General features: G+C 33.2%; 1 protein-coding gene across 2 annotated transcripts in view; it reads right to left on the bottom strand.

Annotated features, from left to right (window-relative positions):
• NALCN (sodium leak channel, non-selective) overlaps positions 1-18,468 on the bottom strand; it is a 502,028-nt gene that overhangs the window by 219,338 nt on the left and 264,222 nt on the right. For both annotated transcript variants that reach the window (XM_027854084.1, XM_027854085.1), the window contains one exon: positions 4,991-5,182. In XM_027854084.1, the coding sequence (XP_027709885.1) occupies positions 4,991-5,182 (192 nt within the window). The remainder of the gene's footprint in view (positions 1-4,990; positions 5,183-18,468) is intronic.

The following is an 18,468-nucleotide window of genomic DNA, read 5'->3' as shown; positions in this document are numbered from 1 at the left end:
ACCAGTCACATTCTGAAAGAAATCCCAAAATGAAAACTCTCAGGAAGTTTACAGCCAAAATTCAGAGCTCCCAGGTCAAGGAGAAAATACTGCAAGCAGCCAGAAAGAAAGTATTCAAATACCATCAAGACATAGTTAGCATCTTACAAGATTTAGCACCTAACACTATAAAGAAAGGAGGACTTAGAATATGATTTTCTGGAAAGCAAAGGAGCTAGAATTCTAAGCAAGAATAACCTTCCCAAGAAAACTGAGTATAATCCAATATGGGAAAAAATGGACTTTTAAGTGGACTTTCAAACATTTTTCATGAAAAGAACAGAGCTGAATAGAAAAATAAGACATTTGAACACAAGACTTAGGAAAAAAATAAACAGTTCAACATGAGTGAGAAATCATAAGGGTTTTAACAAGGTTAAACTTTTACATTTCCATATCAGAAGATGACACATATAACCCCTCAGAACATTATAATTACTAGAGTATTTAGAAAGAGTCTACTTAGACAGAGGGTATGGGTGAAAGCGTTGCTTTTAATATTTCTGCTTTTCATTACAAAATGTTTATGTCCTAATATATGGTTGATCTTTGTAAAGTTACCACGAGCCACTGAGAAAAAGTTGTATTCCTTTCTATTTCCATTCAACTCTTTCTAGATATTTATTATATTTAGCTTATCTAAAATTCAATTCACTTCCTTGACTTCTTTCTTATTTATTTATTTTTGGCCAGATTTATCTAGTTCAGAGAGGTGAATATTAAAGTCTGCCACTTTTATAGTACTACTATTTCTACCTGTAATTCATTCAGATTTTCTTTTAAAAATGTAGATGCTATTGTATTTGGTGCACATAAGCTTAGTACTAATATTGTTTCATTGTCCATGGCACCTTTTACAAAAAGTAGTTACCTTGTTTATCTTTTTAAATTAATTCTATTTTACTTTTAACTTTGTCTGAGAACTGGATTGTTACCCCTGCTTTTTTTGTTTTTGCATTAACTGAAGCATAATAAACTCTACTCCAACCCCTTATTTTAACTCTGTGTGTTTCTCTTATTTTTAAATGTGTTTCTTCTAAACAACATGTTGTCAAATTCTGATTTTTAATCCATTCTAATATCCATTTTCATTTTATGAGTGAGTTTATCCCATTCACATTCAAAGTTATAATTACTACTTGTGTATTTCCTTACATCCTATTTGTCCTCACTATTGTCATTCTCAGATTCTCTTTTTCTTTCTTTCCTATCTTTCCTTAAAAAAAAGGATAGACACATGAAGTAATGAAGAGCAAAATGAGCAGAACCAAGAAAATACTGTATACAGTAACAGAAATATTGTATTTAGAACAAATTTGAACAACTAAGTAATTTTGACTGTTATAAATACTCAAATTAACTACAAAGGACTTATGAAAGAAGATATTATCTGCATCCAGAGAAAGAACTGATAAACAGAAGTACAGCATGATTTTACATATATATGTGTACATATGTAAATATATGTATATATACACACTATATATATATACTATACATATATAGTATATATGTATACACATATATAGATATTTCTATCTAATGGTAGCCATCTCTAGGGAGGGGTGGAGTGAAGAAAAAAGGGGAAAAAAGAAAGTTATATGATAGCTTTAGTATATATTAAAAAAGGAATAGCAAGTTGTATGTGCAATCATCTTTTTTTCTAATCTACTATGTTATGGGAATGCTTATTTTATTTCTTCAGTTCAGAATAAAATAAATTAAATCAAAAAATTATCCTCTCTTTATCTAGTTTGTATATAGTTTCTTGCATTTTGTTTCTACCCATTAGATGTGAGTTCCTTGAGTGCAGGGCTAATTTTTCTCCCTTTCTTTGTATGTTCAGAAATTAGCACAGTGACTGGCACATAGTAGACACTGAACAAATGCATGCTGCCTTGTTTCACATTCAGGATTCTTAAGCACAACATGTATGATGGAGACGCTAGGCTAGGCAACAAGCCTCAGTTTTGGACTGAATGGTCTCCGGGTCTCCTCTCAGTTATATATCTACCATACTGTAATCTGAAATGAATTCACATAAACTTCTATGATAGATAGCATGAACCACTAGATAGAATCCTGGATTCAGAGTTAGAGCATTGGGGTTCAAAACAGCTCTGGCATTTGGAAAGTCAAATTTTCTAAAACATCTCTGCCATTTGCAAATTCAATGACCTTTTTTGGAGGGGGCTCTTAATTTTTTAGGGCTTCAGCTTTCTCATTTGTAAAATGAGGTGTTAGACTTAAAGACCTTTAAAGTCTCTCCTCCTTCTAAAATGTATGTCCTTAAGTAGCCAGTTCCTAATATAAACTATACCTGGATTTTTAAGAAAGCATTTTCATAAACTTTCCCTTGATTATTTTAGGTGCCATACAGTTGAACATATGGCAAAAACATACAAAATTTATAAACTGTATAGTTTTGGATTCTTTACAGGGGAAAGTAAAACATTTTAAATATTTATATGAAAGCCAGACAGAAAAGTTATAAAATTTTATTTTCCTTATTTGTACTAATTCCCTTTTAATTTTTATCTATAAAATTGAATTAGATAATTATTTTATTTTTATATATACAATGAAATCAAAAGATGGAGGAAGACCAAAGATAATGGAAAACTAGAAAATTAAAAGAAAAATCAGTTATACTGAACAGACTGTAAATTTCTATCAGTTAATTTGAAAAGGGAAATGGAAGAAGTAATAGAAGTCTACCATCATACCCCATAAAGAACATTCCTGGATTTGTGCTGCTAATTGAGAGCTCAAACAAACAGCTATGCATCATATGCCTTAACTAATGACAGAGTGCTTTTTGGGATATCAGTTATTTTGTGTGCCTTTTTTAGGATCTGCAAGAATGAAAACTCTTATCTTAGCCCCACTCCTTTCTAGGTAGGGTCCTAAATTCTTAGCTTAGTTTCCAGTTATTTAGATTTTCCAAACAGATCAGGGCTCCAGGTCCATCCTAATTCAGAATGGGAAAGTGGAGTATGATTCTCTTTGATTACACCAAATGCATGTAAAAACCATTGGTGGTAATGCAGTTTTGTTAGAAGTAGTAGTAGCAATGATGATGATAAATAATTTATACAACACTTTAAGGTTTACAAAATGCTATCATACAAAATGTTATCCTCCCAAAAACCCTGGGAAGAAGGTGCCATTATTATCCCTATGTGTATAGAAGATAAAGAAAGCAGGTTGAAACAGGTGTAGTGACTTGACCAATGTCACACAGCCAGTAAGTACCTGAGGCAGATTTTTTTTTTTGGTGAAGCAATTGATGTTAAGGGACTTTCCTAGAGTCACACAACTAGTAAGCATCATGTGTCTCAGGATGAACTTAAACTCAAGTCCTCCTAACTACAGGGCCAATGTGCTATCCACTGTGCCACTTAGCTGTCCCCTATGGCTGATTGTGAACTCAGGTATTCTAGACTCCAGATCTATTTCTCTTTCTACTGTATCACCTAGCTAAATATTTTTACCATAACCTCCCGAGGTGAGAATTAAGGAGAAAAGGGTATAACTATCAGAAGTCATGGAAACTTGCCTCCTTCTATAGAGATCAGTTCTCTCTGCTGACTATACAATTCACTTCAGAATTTGGGAAGCAATAGCTTTATCTTTTTGTTATTATGGAGAACTGGTTCCAAAAGAAGCCTAATCTTACATCTAGTCCAGAAAATTAAATGATGTCCTGAGATTAACTTATGAAAATTAAATAAAAAGAATAGTATACTGGAAAGAGAAAAGTAACAGAGACATTAAAATAATATCTACAATTGAGAAGGTATAGGAGCAACTTCACTCAGGGAAAGCATAAAGACACTCAGAAAAGGAAATTTTTCTATTCATAGCCAGGTACTTCAATTTAGTGGCTAACCATCTTTGCTAAAAGTGTTTCTCACAATAAAATAAATTCATGCACTTAAGACAATTTTATGTTAAAGAACTAACAATCACAATGACATGCAGACATACAGTCTGATTAAAGCCAAAGGTTTTCTTAAATAGAATTTTCTTCAAATAATTATGTTCAAGTTGTCTAGTCAGAATTTTAAGTTGTTCTAAAAAAGATCCCTTATCCTGATTAAATGAAGACAGTAGGGGGAGGCAGAGCCAAAATGGTAGAGAAAAGCCAGGAAGTTGCCTGACCTCTCCCCAGTTTCCCTTGGAAATAACATTAAATCAAGCCTCTAAACAGATTCTGGAATGACAGAAGCTACAAGGAGAGAAACAATTTCCTGGATTAATATAAGTTAGAAGGACTTTAGGAAAGGTCTGTCTCACTTGGGTAAAAGGGCAGCACAGCCCAGCACAGATGGTGTCCGCTCAAGCCAATGGAAGTCTCTTAGCCAGAACACAGATCAGCAACTGAGGCCCCTTGGTCCTGGTTCAGCAAGCTAGTGGCACAGCAGGCCAGCTGTGGGGCAGTCCCAGTGCAGAAGGCAAATTGACAGTCCTAAAATCCCTGGCATAATAGGCATAACCTAGACAGGGTCACCCCAGTGCAATGGGTAAGCCACCAGAGCCTGAGGCCCGGGAGCAGAAAGACTGCATAAATGATGTAAATGGCCACTGAAAACAATGCTTATATATCCAGCCTACTCTATCTTAAAGGGAATTAATTCCTAGGAGCATGCCACTCTAACTATGTTAGCCTCAATTTTCATTCAATTTCAGTATTTCATTCTGATTTATTCCTCCCATAAATATTCAGGACTATTCAGGCAAATTTTACAATGACCAGAAGATGCTTAAAATCATGTCCTGCAACACTGAACAGCAAGCATTTTTCATCAAATTCACATTATCCTAAGTCATCATAGTCAGGAGCACTACCAAAACTAAAGATGTATCTTCGTATCTTATTAATATTCCTATTCTGTATTAAAACCAAAGAAAGACATTGCATCCATTACTTTTTTTTCTTTTAACCTACCCTTGGAAAAGTCGTGAATCTGTCCAATTCTTCTACAAAGCAGAACATTTGTAAACTGATTGCTGACATCACAATTAAGAGGCTGGCAGTGAACACAACCAAACTCCCAAGTTTCTTCCCAGGACCAAATATTTTGTATACAAAGTCTTCTAAAGCAGGAGAAATCTTAATAAGTCGAACTACTCGAAGAACCTGCAAAAGAACAGCAGAAAAACATATTAATTATCCTATTGATAAAGAAGTTCATTTCAATATTCACAGGAAAATTTTACTCTTTCTAGCTCTTTTACAAAACAGCATTTCTTCATTCAAGAACCTATAGGATTGAAATAATGCTGAAAGGTCAGTTAGCATATGTATTATTAAAATGAGTTCAGTTAGTATATGTATTATTAAAATGAGCTCAGTTAGCATATGTATTATTAAAATGAGCTCAGTTAGCATATGTATTATTAAAATAATTTCAGTTATTATGTGTTATTACATAAGTTCCATATTTTTCAATAGATAAAATTGGGAAAGATTTAGTTCACTGACACATCCTCTTTTTTTAAATTTTTTACAAAATAAGCCTTTTTACCTCCACATATTTGCACTAAAAGAAATTAATCAAAACCATTAAAAGGCAACTAAGATTAAAAAAACTACCAATTACCTCTACCAAGGAATCTTTACTTTTCCAGCTTTTTAAGAAAAAAATACTCAGTTCAGAACATATTGACCAATGCTGTGCCAAGTATACAGTATAGAATAATAAAAAATATATAGATATAACCTCATTCTTTCCCTCAAAGAACTTGCAATATAATTAGAGAGGCAAAACATACATGAAACAATTTTAGAACAGTACAAGGCAATATGTAATTAAATGGCAAGATCTGTAGCACCACTTTATATAATTTCATGTAAAATAATATTTACAAGTACAATTTTTCAAGAAAAACATCACTGATATCAACTTGATGGACACAATTGATATGATTCACTGAAACAGTGCAACATGGTTTATTAAACTAAATAAAAGAGGCTAAAGAAAGTCAAAAAGTACTTAATCAATTTTAGATGATCAAGTAAACAAAAACCATGAATTTGTTAAAATGGATTGATTTTGATCTATCTCTTGATCTTCTCTCTCCTTAAATTTTTAAAAACCATATTTATTCTTAAACATTCTGTTCCCCTGCAAAAATCTTAAAAACCCTCTTACTTCCAGTGGCGAATAGATTGCATACAAGTCATCTTCCCAAACAAACTACAACTTTTTATGTTAAGAAGTATTGAGCTTTCAATATGTCTATAGATTAATAATCTGAACACATTCATGTTTTATTGAATCTATGTATTCTCTGACATAAATGTGTCACTAACAAATAAAAAAAAATCTGTGTCCAGGCTACTTTATACCAGCAGTCTAAATATGGTTTATGGCTCAAACTTTGAAACTACACACTTACCTGTCTATTTATATTAATATCATAATTACAAAATAATCCAAATAATTTTGATTTTCATCCCAGATACCAATAAAAAGCATTCTATGAACATCTGCTAAATTTTCACAAACCAATATTTCATTGGCTTAAAAATCCCTTTTACTTTATATTTACATAAAAATTAAACTAATTGCCAATTTTAAGGGACATGCTTAGTTGTATTAAAAGTGAAACATGATCCTAAATTCCTAGAAATATGAGCCCTCTATTTAGCATTCCAAATATTTTCTCTCTCTTATTTAGACCATTCCTAAGTTTTATCCTAGTTAACTCCATAATAAAACCAAATTAGAGGATAATTTCAAATTTATAAAACTTTTAAAATAAACTCAAATTCTATTCCTAACAAGTTACTTTACAAAGTTAAAAAACATCTGAAAAACCTAGGAATCAAGACAAAGATTATGAGATAAATGAGATGTACTTTGGCAAATTCCAAACATGTTTTCCCACTCATCTCCTCATTTGTTTATGTATACCAAATCCAAGCAAAAAGAATTTATTATCAAAGATGAGTCTTTTAGAAAATTCTTAGATCAAGCTTTGCAAAGCATTTTTTTTTTTTTTTAGTCAAGATATCCTATTAGAACTAGTGACTTTTTTGAGAACTCTGAGGGGAAAATATGATAGGAAAATGTTGTCAGTCTTTGGCATTTATTGTTAAGGTATTTTATTTTTCCCAATTACATGTAAAAAACAATTTTTAAACATTTGTTTCTTTTTAAATTCTAAGTTCCAAATTCTCTCCCTCCCTCTTGGCTTTCCCCCTTCCTTGAAAAGGCAAGCAATTTGATATAGATTATACATGTGCAAACATGCAAAACATATTTCCATATTAGTCCTGTTGTGAAAGAAAACAGGGAGCAGTGGATAGAGCACCGGCCCTGAAGTCAGGAGGACCTGAGTTCAAATCCAGCCTCAGACCAAACACTTGCCACTTACTAGCTATGTGACCCTGGGCAAGTCACTTAACCCCAATTGCCCCCCCTCCAAAAAAGAAAACAGGGCAAAGAAAAATAAAATAAAACAAAAAGCATACTCCAATTTGCATTCAGACTCTATCAGTTCCTTTTCTGGAGGTGGATAGCATTTTTCATTATAAGCCCTTTGGAATTGTCTTGAATCACTGTATTTCTGAGAACATTTGATAGTCATACAATATTATTGTTACTGTGTACAATGTTCTCCTGGCTTTTTTGAGCTGATTTTTGAAGTAAGCAGGGTGAAAAATGCTTTCTAGGCATGATGGATAGTTATTGAAAAGCCACAAGTTGAGAAGTAGAGTATGCTATTAAAGGATCTGCAAAGAGGCCAGTAACTGACAAAAACCAAAAGACACCCCCCCAAAAAAAGTCCCACAAAAAAGGTATGCTCAATTTGCATTTTGACTCAATCAGTTCTTCTTCTAGAGATGGGTAACATTTTTAATCCTAATTCCTTCACAATTGTCTGAGATCATTCTACTGCTGGGAATAGCTAAGTCATTCACAATTGATCATTGATACAATATTGCTGCTACTGTGTACAGTGTTCTCCCGGTTGCTGTGCTCAATTCACTTTGTAACAGTTCATGTAAGTCTTTTCATCACAGTCATGACAAAACTTGTTCAGTCATTCCCCAATTGATGGTCATCCCCTTAATTTCCAATTCTTTGCCACCACAAAAAGAGCTGTTATAAATATTTTTGAACAAATAGGTCTTTTTTTCTTTTCTTTAAAATAGCATTTTATTTTTTCCCTAGTTACATGTCAAGAAAACTTTTAGCATTCATTTTTACAAGATTTTGAGTTCCAAATTTTCCTCTCTCCCTCCTTCCCTCACCTCTTCTAAAAATGGTACGTAGTTTGATATAGTTGAAATGTGTGCTATCATGCAATTTTTCCATGATAGTCACAGTTGTAAATGAAGAAAAAGATCAATAGGGGAAAAAAAAACACAAGAAAGAATAAAGTGAATGAAAAAATATGCTTCAATTTATATTCAGAATCCATCAGTTCTTTATTTGGATATAGATAGCATTTTCCTTTGGGAGTCCTTTGTACTAGTCTTAGATCAGTGTGTTGCCGAGAAGAGCTGAGTCATTCATAGTTGATTGACACACAATGTTTATGACACTGGGTACAATGTTTCCCTGGTTCTGCTCATTTCACTTTGCATCAGTTAGTAGGAGCTTTTCCATGTTTTTATGAAATATGCCTATTTATATTTCTTATTGTACAATAGTATTCCATTATATTCTTATATCACAGCTTGTTCAGTCATTCTCCAATTGATAGGTATCCCCTCAATTTCCAATATTTTGCCACCATGAAAATAGCTGCTATAAATATTTTTGCACATGGAGGTTCTTTTCCCTTTTTTATGATCTCCTTGGGATACAGATCTAGTAGTGCTATTGTTGGATCAACAGGTATACACAGTTTGGTTGCCCCTTGGGTATAGTTTCAGATTGCTCTCCAGAATGGTTAGATCAGTTCACAACTTCACCAACAATGCATTAGTGCCCCAATTTTCTCACATCCCCTCCAACATCTATCATCTTGTTTTCTCATATTAGCCAATCTTGATAGGTGTGAGGTGGCATCTCAGAGTTGTTGAATTTGCATTTTTCTAAGCAAAAGTGATTTAGAGCTCTTTTTTATATGCCTATAGATAGCTTTGATTTCTTCATCTGAAAACTGGCTGTTCATATTCTTTGATCATTTATCAATTGAGGAATGGTTCTTAGTTCTATAAATTTGACTCAGGTCTTTATATATTTGAGAAATGAGGCCTTTATCAGAGAAACTTGCTATAAAGAAAGTTGGCCTCATAACAAGAAAGACAGGTCCAAGTCCTGCCATAATAGTTATGTTAATATGAGCAAGTCAGTTAACTGATCAGTGCTTTAGGCAACCCTCTAAGATAGGGGTTTTTATCCTAGTTTTCATGAACTTGCTTTAAAAATTATTTTAGTAGTTGTATTTAAAAATAATTGGATGCTTTTGTAATCCTATGTATTTTATATAGCTTGTTTTTTACATTTTTGATTGCTTGCCCCCCCCCCCCCCCATTTGATTGTGAGTTCCTTGAGGGCAGGACCTTTTACTTCTTTTGTATCCCTAGTAATTAGCACAGTGCATGGCACATAGGAGAATAAATATTTATAGACTGACATGTAAGAACATTATTCTAAGAAAGAGTCTATAGGCTTCACCAAACTGCCAAAGACATCTATGATACCATGACCTAGGAAGCTTCTTACTTGGAAAACCTCATCACTATGGTATTCCACTTCCCTACCACTCTCAATCTCTCTGATTGAAGGTTGGAAACAGGAACTCCAAAACTTCCATTTAAAAAGGGAACTCAGCTCAGAATATCTCCTCATTTCACATACTTTCCAGCTTCTTTTTGTGTACTGTCTATCTTCATCAGATTGTAAGCTCCTTGAGGACAGAGAACATCTTTCTTTTTTGCATTTGTAGCCCCCAATGCTTAGTACAGTGCCTGGAACACAGGAGGTACTTAATAAATATGTATTTATCGATGGCCAAAAATTAAGAAATCTTGCTCTAAGACTATAATTTCAGAGAAAGTACTGAACTACAATGATAAAGGAAGTTCTTCAAACCAATGAAATCACAGATCTTGTCCCTGTCCCTAGTTTAACATATACTAAAATGTCACAGGTACTTTTTAAAAAGTTTTTGAATCTAGATATTTCCTAATTATTTCACTAGAAATGAAGCAAAGTGATCTTTTGCAGAGTAATAAATACGTCAAACCACCTAACCATAACCTACATTAAGATTATTAAATTATAATTCTAAAGGTCAAAAAAATATTAAAATGTCAAAATGTCACTGACTATGTATCTTGATACCTCATGCACCAAACATATTGAAACAATGGATATGAGTGTTGATGAACTAATATTGCTGTGAAAATGAAACAGTAAATGGAATTAATTTTGAAATAGGTATATGTGTTTGCCATCAAAGGCCTACGCAATAAATTTAATGGAATTCTGGTCTGGAAAAAAGCACTCCTTTCTCAAACACTCTTCATATCAATATTGCTCAACATCTAATACCAACCTACCACTATTATGTGTTCACATATAACTATTACTTTTCATTTAATTGTGATAGTTATAGAACAACATATATCCTGAATATTTGTGAAATAGAACAAAATGATAAAAGTGATAAACAAAACAAAACAAAATGATAAAGGAATCATTTAGTTCATTAGATATCAACATGGAGGGGATAGGAATATAGTGAGTTATAACTTTTTAAAGTGTGCTAAAAAGAAATGACAAATAGGATGCCATCACAAAAACCTGGAAAGAATTACATGAACTGATGCATAGTGAAGTGAACTGAACCAGGAGAACATTATACACAGTAATAGCAATATTGTTCAGTGAAGAAATGTGAATGTCTTAGCTATTCTCAGCAATACAGTGATCCAAGACAATACCAAAGGACTAATGATGAAGCATACCATCTACCTCCAGAGGAGAAATGATATTGATTGTATACAGACTGGAGCATGCTATTTTTCACTTTCTTTCTTTCATTTTTTTCTTTTCTCCTAGCCTTCTTGTACAAAATGATGAATATGGAAATGTTTTACATGTTTGCACATGTATAATGTGTATCTGATTGCTTATCATCTCAGGGAGAGGGAGGGGAAGGAGGGACAGATAGAATTTGGAACTCAAAATGTTAAATAAAAATGTTTAAAAACTGGGAAAAAATGAATGTATGCTAAAGTTTTGAGTTAGAAATATCAGACATTATTTTTGAAGAAAACAAATTTCAAAGTTTCTGTTAGCTAATTAAATATACTTAAAATAATGCAGAAGCAGAATGGTATAATAGAGGAGAGAACTGGATTCAGGACCAAGAAGACTAGTCTTTAAATCCTGCCTCTGCCACATTCTGGCTATGATACTAACTAAGTAATTTATCATCCCTTAGAATCATTCTATGTATATAGGGACATACTATGTAAGTACTGATGCAGGCATGTATGTGTGCATGTATGAGTGTAGACTTTTATGCATACACTCTACACTGTGTTTAGACTACAATCTTCTCACAAATAAAAGATTCCTTACAAACTTGTATGGTAAATGTTCAATAATTGTCTTCAAAATGAATGAATACTAACACATGACATATTCATAGGTCATGGAGTAAAATTACCAACAAATATAGAAATTGGAATTAATCACAGAGGTCTAATATACAAAAACGATTTGCCAACATTCTGAGATGATTTCAATTATTCATTTATTATTTTATGTACTGTACATCAGTACATCAAAGACCCAGTGTGAAAAATCCCCACATGGGAAACCTCTCTATTGATGACGAGGTACCACAATCTACTCGTAATTTTTAATCTTAGAAAATTTCTAGTTTGCTAGAGGTTCAGAAAGGCTGCCTATGGGAACACAATTAGTGAAGTTCAGAGAGGAACTTGAATTTAGGTCTTCTTAGCTCAAAGTCCACCACTCAATTTAATATAGAACATTGCCTGTGTCAATATAGAAATCTACATAACTATTTCTGTCATCCCACCTTATATATCTATCTCTATATTTATCATATATACATATGTATACATTTCATATGCTTATATACACGTTGATCACTTTTGAAAAGGTGTTCTAGCAATCTGATGAAATTCAAGTTCATAGTATATCTATACCATATGTGTGTATTCATTCCTTTAAGAGAAAATAAATATATGCTATAAGTGAATAATCATTTTTCTTATGTTAATTGTCTTGAATTTTTCAACCACTGCCACTACAAATAAATCCATATACAAACTTAGTATAGGTTACATTTCAGGTATCCCTAGGACTATGCCAGATAAATAAAGGCATATTTACATGCACAGAGTTTGAATGAATTTGTTAACAAATTTTAAATTTATATTTGTAAACCAGTTACTTTATTCATACATGCTGGTTTGTGTGAATAATAACTATCTGGCTAAAATGATTGCTCCATTTAGTCAAAATGATTAAATTAGCCATCTATGTAGATATAACCTAACTAGCAAGAGAAAAAAAATTCATAAGTTACTATGGTGACAAGGAAGCTCAAAACACACACTCAGAAGAAGATAACAAAGTCAAAGCTCCTATATCCAAAGCCTCCAAGTAAAAATATGAATTGGTCTCAGGCCATGAAAGAGTTCAAAAAGGATTTTGAAAATCAAGTAAGAGAGAGAGGAAAAATAGGGAAGGGAAAAGAGAGTGATACACGACAGTCTTAAAGAATGAGTCAACAACTTGCTAAAGGACACCCAAAAAAACTGAATAAAGTAACACCTTAAAAAACAGACTAGGTAAAAGGTACAAAAAGCCAATGAGGAGAAGAATGCCTCAAATAGCAAAATTGGCCAAATGGGAAAAGAGGCACAAAAATTCACTGAAGAAAAAAAAATCTCCTTAAAAAGTAGAATTGACCAAATGGAAAAGGAGGTACAAAACTCACAGAAGAAAGTAATTTAAAAATTAGAATTGAGCAAATGGAAGCTAATGACTTTATGAGAAATGAAGAAACAATAAAAGAGAACCGAAAGAATGAAAAAAAAAGATGATGTGAAATATTCTCAAACCTGAAAGCCTTGATAAAAAAGGAGGCTAGACATCAACTTTGGAGAACTTATCAAGGAAAACTGCCCTGATATTCTAACCAGAGGGTAAAACAGAAATTGGAAGAATCCACCAATCACTTCCTGAAAGAGATCTCAAAAAGAAAAGTCTCATGAGTATTATAACCAAATTCTAGAGCTCGAAAGTCAAGGAGAAAATACTGCAAGCAGCTAGAAAGAAACAATCCAAGTGTCATAGAGTCACAATCAGGATAACACAAGATTTGGCAGCTTTGACATTAAAGGATTGGATGGAAATTAATAAGAATACAAGCTATTCCCCAATTGATAAGTGGTCAAAGGATATGAACAGACAGTTCTCAGATGAAGAAATTAAAGCCATCTATAGTCATGTGAAAAAATGCTCTAAATCACTATTGATTAGAGAAATGCTAATCAAAACAACTTTGAGGTACCACATCACACCTATCAGAATGGCCAACATGACAAAACAGGAAAATGATAAATGTTGGAGAAGATGTGGGAAAATTGGAACACTAATGCATTGTTGGTGGAGTTGTGAAATGATCCAACCATTTTGGAGAGCAATTTGGAACTATGTCCAAAGGGCTATAAAAATGTGCATACCCTTTGACCCAGCAATAGCACTTCTAGGGCTATATCCCATAGAGATCACACAAATGGGAAAAGAACCTACATGTACAAAAATATTCATAGCAGCTCTTTTTGTGGTGGCAAAGAATTGGAAATTGAGAGGATGCCCATCAATTGGGGAATGGCTGAGCAAGTTGTGGTATATGAATGTGATGGAGTACTATTGTGCTTTAAGAAATGATGAACAGGTTAACTTCAGAAAAACCTGGAAAGACTTGTATGGTCTGATGCTGAGTGAAGTGAGCAGAACCAAGAGAACGTCGTACACAATAACAGCCACGTTGTGTGATGACTAATATTGATAAACTTAACCCTTCCTGGCAATACAAGGATCTAAGACATCTCCAGAGGCCTTGTGATGGAAAATGCTATCCACACTCAAAGAAAGAACTATGGAAGCTGAATTATTATTTTTTTCTCTTCTGTTGAGTTTTGTTTCCTCTTTCTGATGGTTCCTCCTATTGATTTTAATTTCTACTTACAACATCACTAAAGTGAAAATATATTTAATATGAATGTAAATATATAGCCTATATCAGATTGTGCGCCGTCTTGGGGAGGGTGGTAGGGAGGAAGGGGGACAAAAATTTTAAACTCAAAAGCATATGGAAGTGATTATTGATAAATCAAAATAAATTAATAAAAAAAGAAATAAAAAGGATTGGATGGCTTGGAATATGATATCTTGGAGGGCAAAGGAGCTAGGATTAGAATCAAGAGTATAATCAACTGAGTATAATCCTTCAGGGGAAAAATAGGTATTCAATGAAATAGAGGACTTTCAAACATTCTTGATGAAAAGACCAGAGCTAAATAGAAAATCTGACTTTAAATACAAGACTCACGAGAAGCATAAAAAAGGTGAACAGGAAAGAAATCATAAGGGACTTAATGAGGCTAAACTGTTTACGTGCTTATGTGGGAAGATGATACTGGTAACTCATAAGAACTTTCTCATTATTAGGGGAGTTAGAAGGAATATATAGACAGAGGGCACAGATTTGAGTTGAATATGAAGAGAAGATATCTAAAAAATTAAGGGGCAAGAGAGGAATATGCTGGGAGAAAGGGCAGGGGAGAGGTAGAATGAAGTAAATTATCTTACATAAAAGAGGCAAGAAAAAGCTTTTACAATAGAGGGGAAGAGGGAAGAAATGAGGGAGAGTGAGTGAGTGAACCTTACTCTCATCAGAATTGGCTTAAAGAGGGAATAACATACTCAATTGGGTATAGAAATCTATCTCACCCTACAGAAAAGTAGGAGGGGGAGGGGATAAGAGAAGGGAGAACTGATAGAAAGGAAGGCAAATTGGGGAAGGGAGCAGTCAGAAGCAAAACGCTTTAGAAGAGGGACAGGGTGAAAGGAGAGAGAATAGAATAAACATGGAGAAATAGGATGGAGGGAAATACAGTAAGCAATAGTAAGTGTGAAAACATTTTGAAGCAAGTTTCTCTAATAAAGGCCTCATTTTTCAAACATATAGAGAGTTGAGTCAGATTTATAAAAATAAAAGCCATTCCCCAATTGATAAATGATAAAAATGAACAGTTTTCTGATGAAGTAATTTAAAGCTATACATAGCTTTAAATTACTTCATCTGAAAGCTTCAATTTTATCTACCTATAGACATATCTATATCTATATCATAAAGGATATGAAAACATGCTCTAACTCAGTATCGATTGGAGAAATGCATACTAAAACAATTCTGAGGTACTACCTCATACAAATTAGATTGCCTAATAGGAAAAAAAAGGAAAAATGACAAATGTTGGAGGGGATGTGGGAAAAATGAGACATTAATGCACTGCTGGTGGAATTATGAACTGATCAAACCATTCTGTAGAGCAATTTGGAACTATGCACAAAGGGCTATAAAACCATACATATCCTTTGACCTAGTAAAACCACTACTAGGTCTGTATCTCAAAACTGATTAAAAAAAAAGGAAAAGGACCTCTATGTACAAAAATATTTATAGCAGCTTTTTTTCTGGTGGCAAAGAATTGGAAATTATGGGAATGCCCATCAATTGGGGAATGGTTGAACAAAATTTGGTATGTGATTATAATGGAAGATTATTGTGCTATAAGAAATGATGAGCAGGATGCTCTCAGAAAAACTTGAAAAGACTAACTTGAACTGATGCAAAATGAAATGTACTGCACACAAAGCAACAGAAGTGCTGTAAGATGATCAGATGTGAATGACTTAGCTATTCTCAGCAATACACTGATGCAAGAAGAACTCTGAAGGACTTATGATGAAAGGTGCTGTCCATCTCCATAGAAAGCAATGATGGTGTCCAAATACAGATTGAAGCATACTTTTTTTCTTTATTTATTTTCCTTGAGTTGTTTTTTTTTTTTTTGGTCTGTGTTTTCTTTCAGAACATGACAAATGTGGGAATGTTTTGCATAACAGGACATTTATAACCTATATTGAATTGCTTGACTTCTCAATGAAGGGGGTTAGAGAAGGAGGAAGGGAGAGAATTTAGAATTCCAAGTTTCAAAAACAAATGCTATAAATTGTTTTTACATATAACTGGGGAAAACTAAAATACTAAATGAATGTTTAAAAAAAATTCATTCTCAAGAGCTTCCCATCTCTCTCAAGACAATTTTTCCTATGGAGTTTTTAGTTATAGTATGCTATCTATCCTTGTTATAAACTCTTTCAATTTATTCTCCCCAAATCTAGGATGCACGTCACATTGTTCTTTGTTTTTCTTTCTTTCTGTATCATTTGGGTATTTCCTTCCCCTCACTTCTCATAAGCTTATTATCATTTTTATTTCAGGAATAAATTCCTCCCTGTCCATGAGAATAATGTTTAGAAGTATAATTCCACTGACTGCTTCATCGATCTTTTTTCCCTCTGGTTAGGATGAGTAAGGACATTAGGAATATATTTTGATGTACTGTCTTTGGTACAATGAGCAGTCCAAACACTCAATTGGTCAAAAAGCATTTATAAAGCACCAACTACGAGACATATAGTGTGCTAAGCACTGGGGAACTGCAACCCAAGACTCTACAATATATTCATAATCTATTTCTTCCAACTTGCATATATTTACTCCCTATCTATAATGTCAATGATATTTTTCTAATTTTGTCTTTATTGATGTTCTCCTAAATTCTTTCCACACTGCTTCCACCTTCTGGAGTTATTCAAGTGAACATATCTTCTTAATATATATAGTACAAATATCTAGCAAGCTAGCTAGCTAAATCTATATCTCTATCCATATATTATAGATCAGAGATGACTGCTTCTTTTTATCTATTATATTGTGAATTTAAGTATGTATGTATTTGTGGCCCTAGAGAACTGCAAGTTACAGAAGTAAATTAGTGTTATTTCAGAAATTTCATAGGAATAGAAATAATAGTTCATAGAAATAGTAGTTCATAGAAATATAACATTAATTCTATTTAATAATTAATAATATTCTAGATGTGACTTCTTATTCAAAATTGATAAGAATTTTGTAATTAATAGAGATCTTGAATAATTAATGAGATTAATATTATTTAAGAACTGTATATAATTTTTCTTCATCCTCTCTCCTATAAAGACTCTAAAACCAAATATTCATTAAATGCTTGAATTAAATGCTATAACGGAGTAGATAATTACAAGCTAGATGGTGAGTAGAAAATGGAATATCATTTAGTATTTTACTCTTAAATTATGAAGAGACTCTATCCTGAAAGGAACTGAACCCAGGTAAGCCTTTGAATTTTGTTCTTTATTCATGAACCCAACATACATGATACTACATACACAAGACCACAGGTTTCTATCTTCTAGGAGTTTATGTAGAGCAGAGGTTTCAAACTCATATCTTAAAGGTTGTCAAAACTCCCAAATGAGCTGGACCCAATTAAAATATAACTAGGAAATGTTTAACAAAATGAGCAAAAGTACAGCACAACATGAATAGTGTTAATTTGTGGTTTTCCAAGTCAGTATGCAGCCCATAGGGATTTGTTTCTATTTGAGTTTGACACAACCGTAGAGCATCACATCTATAACTTTAGTCTGTCTTTATACTTAAATCTGCATTATTAATGGGGCAAGAACATTCACTGAGTGACCTCATGATTGCCAAATCTAGTGGTTTTTTTCCTCAATCCTCATTCTTATCCTTCCTGAAGCATTTGAGAGGTTTTTTTAACCTTCTCCAACTATATGCTCTCTCTTCTCTAGATATATTCTATATCTAGAGACAATATATTCTCTTGTTTCTCTTCCAATGTGTCTGACCATTTTTTGTTAGGCTATTTAGCTACATATTCATCCATGTCATGCTCATTATGTGAGAGTGTTCCTCAAAGCATTATCCTCAGATTTCATCTCTTTTGTCTTTATCATTCAGTGGTCATATCCCCTCCATGGATTCAATTATCATCTCTAGGCAGATTATTCTCAGATGTCTATATCCATCTCTAGTCTGTCCTGGGCCAGCTCCATGTTGTCTAGTTTTTGGGCATATCAAATTAGCTATCCTATAGGTATCTTAAACTCAACATTACTAAAGCAAAATGTATATTCTCCCCAAAATTCTCCCTTGTTACTTTTGAACTTCCCTTAATGTTGTGGGTACTATCATCCTCCCAGTCACCTAGGTTCATAACCTGAGTTTCATCCTCAACTCCTCAGTTCTATTTATCCCACCCATGCAATCTATCATCAA

This window comes from Vombatus ursinus, unplaced genomic scaffold, assembly GCF_900497805.2.
Source record: "Vombatus ursinus unplaced genomic scaffold, bare-nosed wombat genome assembly UNPS02010304.1, whole genome shotgun sequence".
Classification (NCBI taxonomy): Eukaryota; Metazoa; Chordata; class Mammalia; order Diprotodontia; family Vombatidae; genus Vombatus; species Vombatus ursinus.
This window is presented reverse-complemented; position numbering and strand designations above follow the sequence as displayed.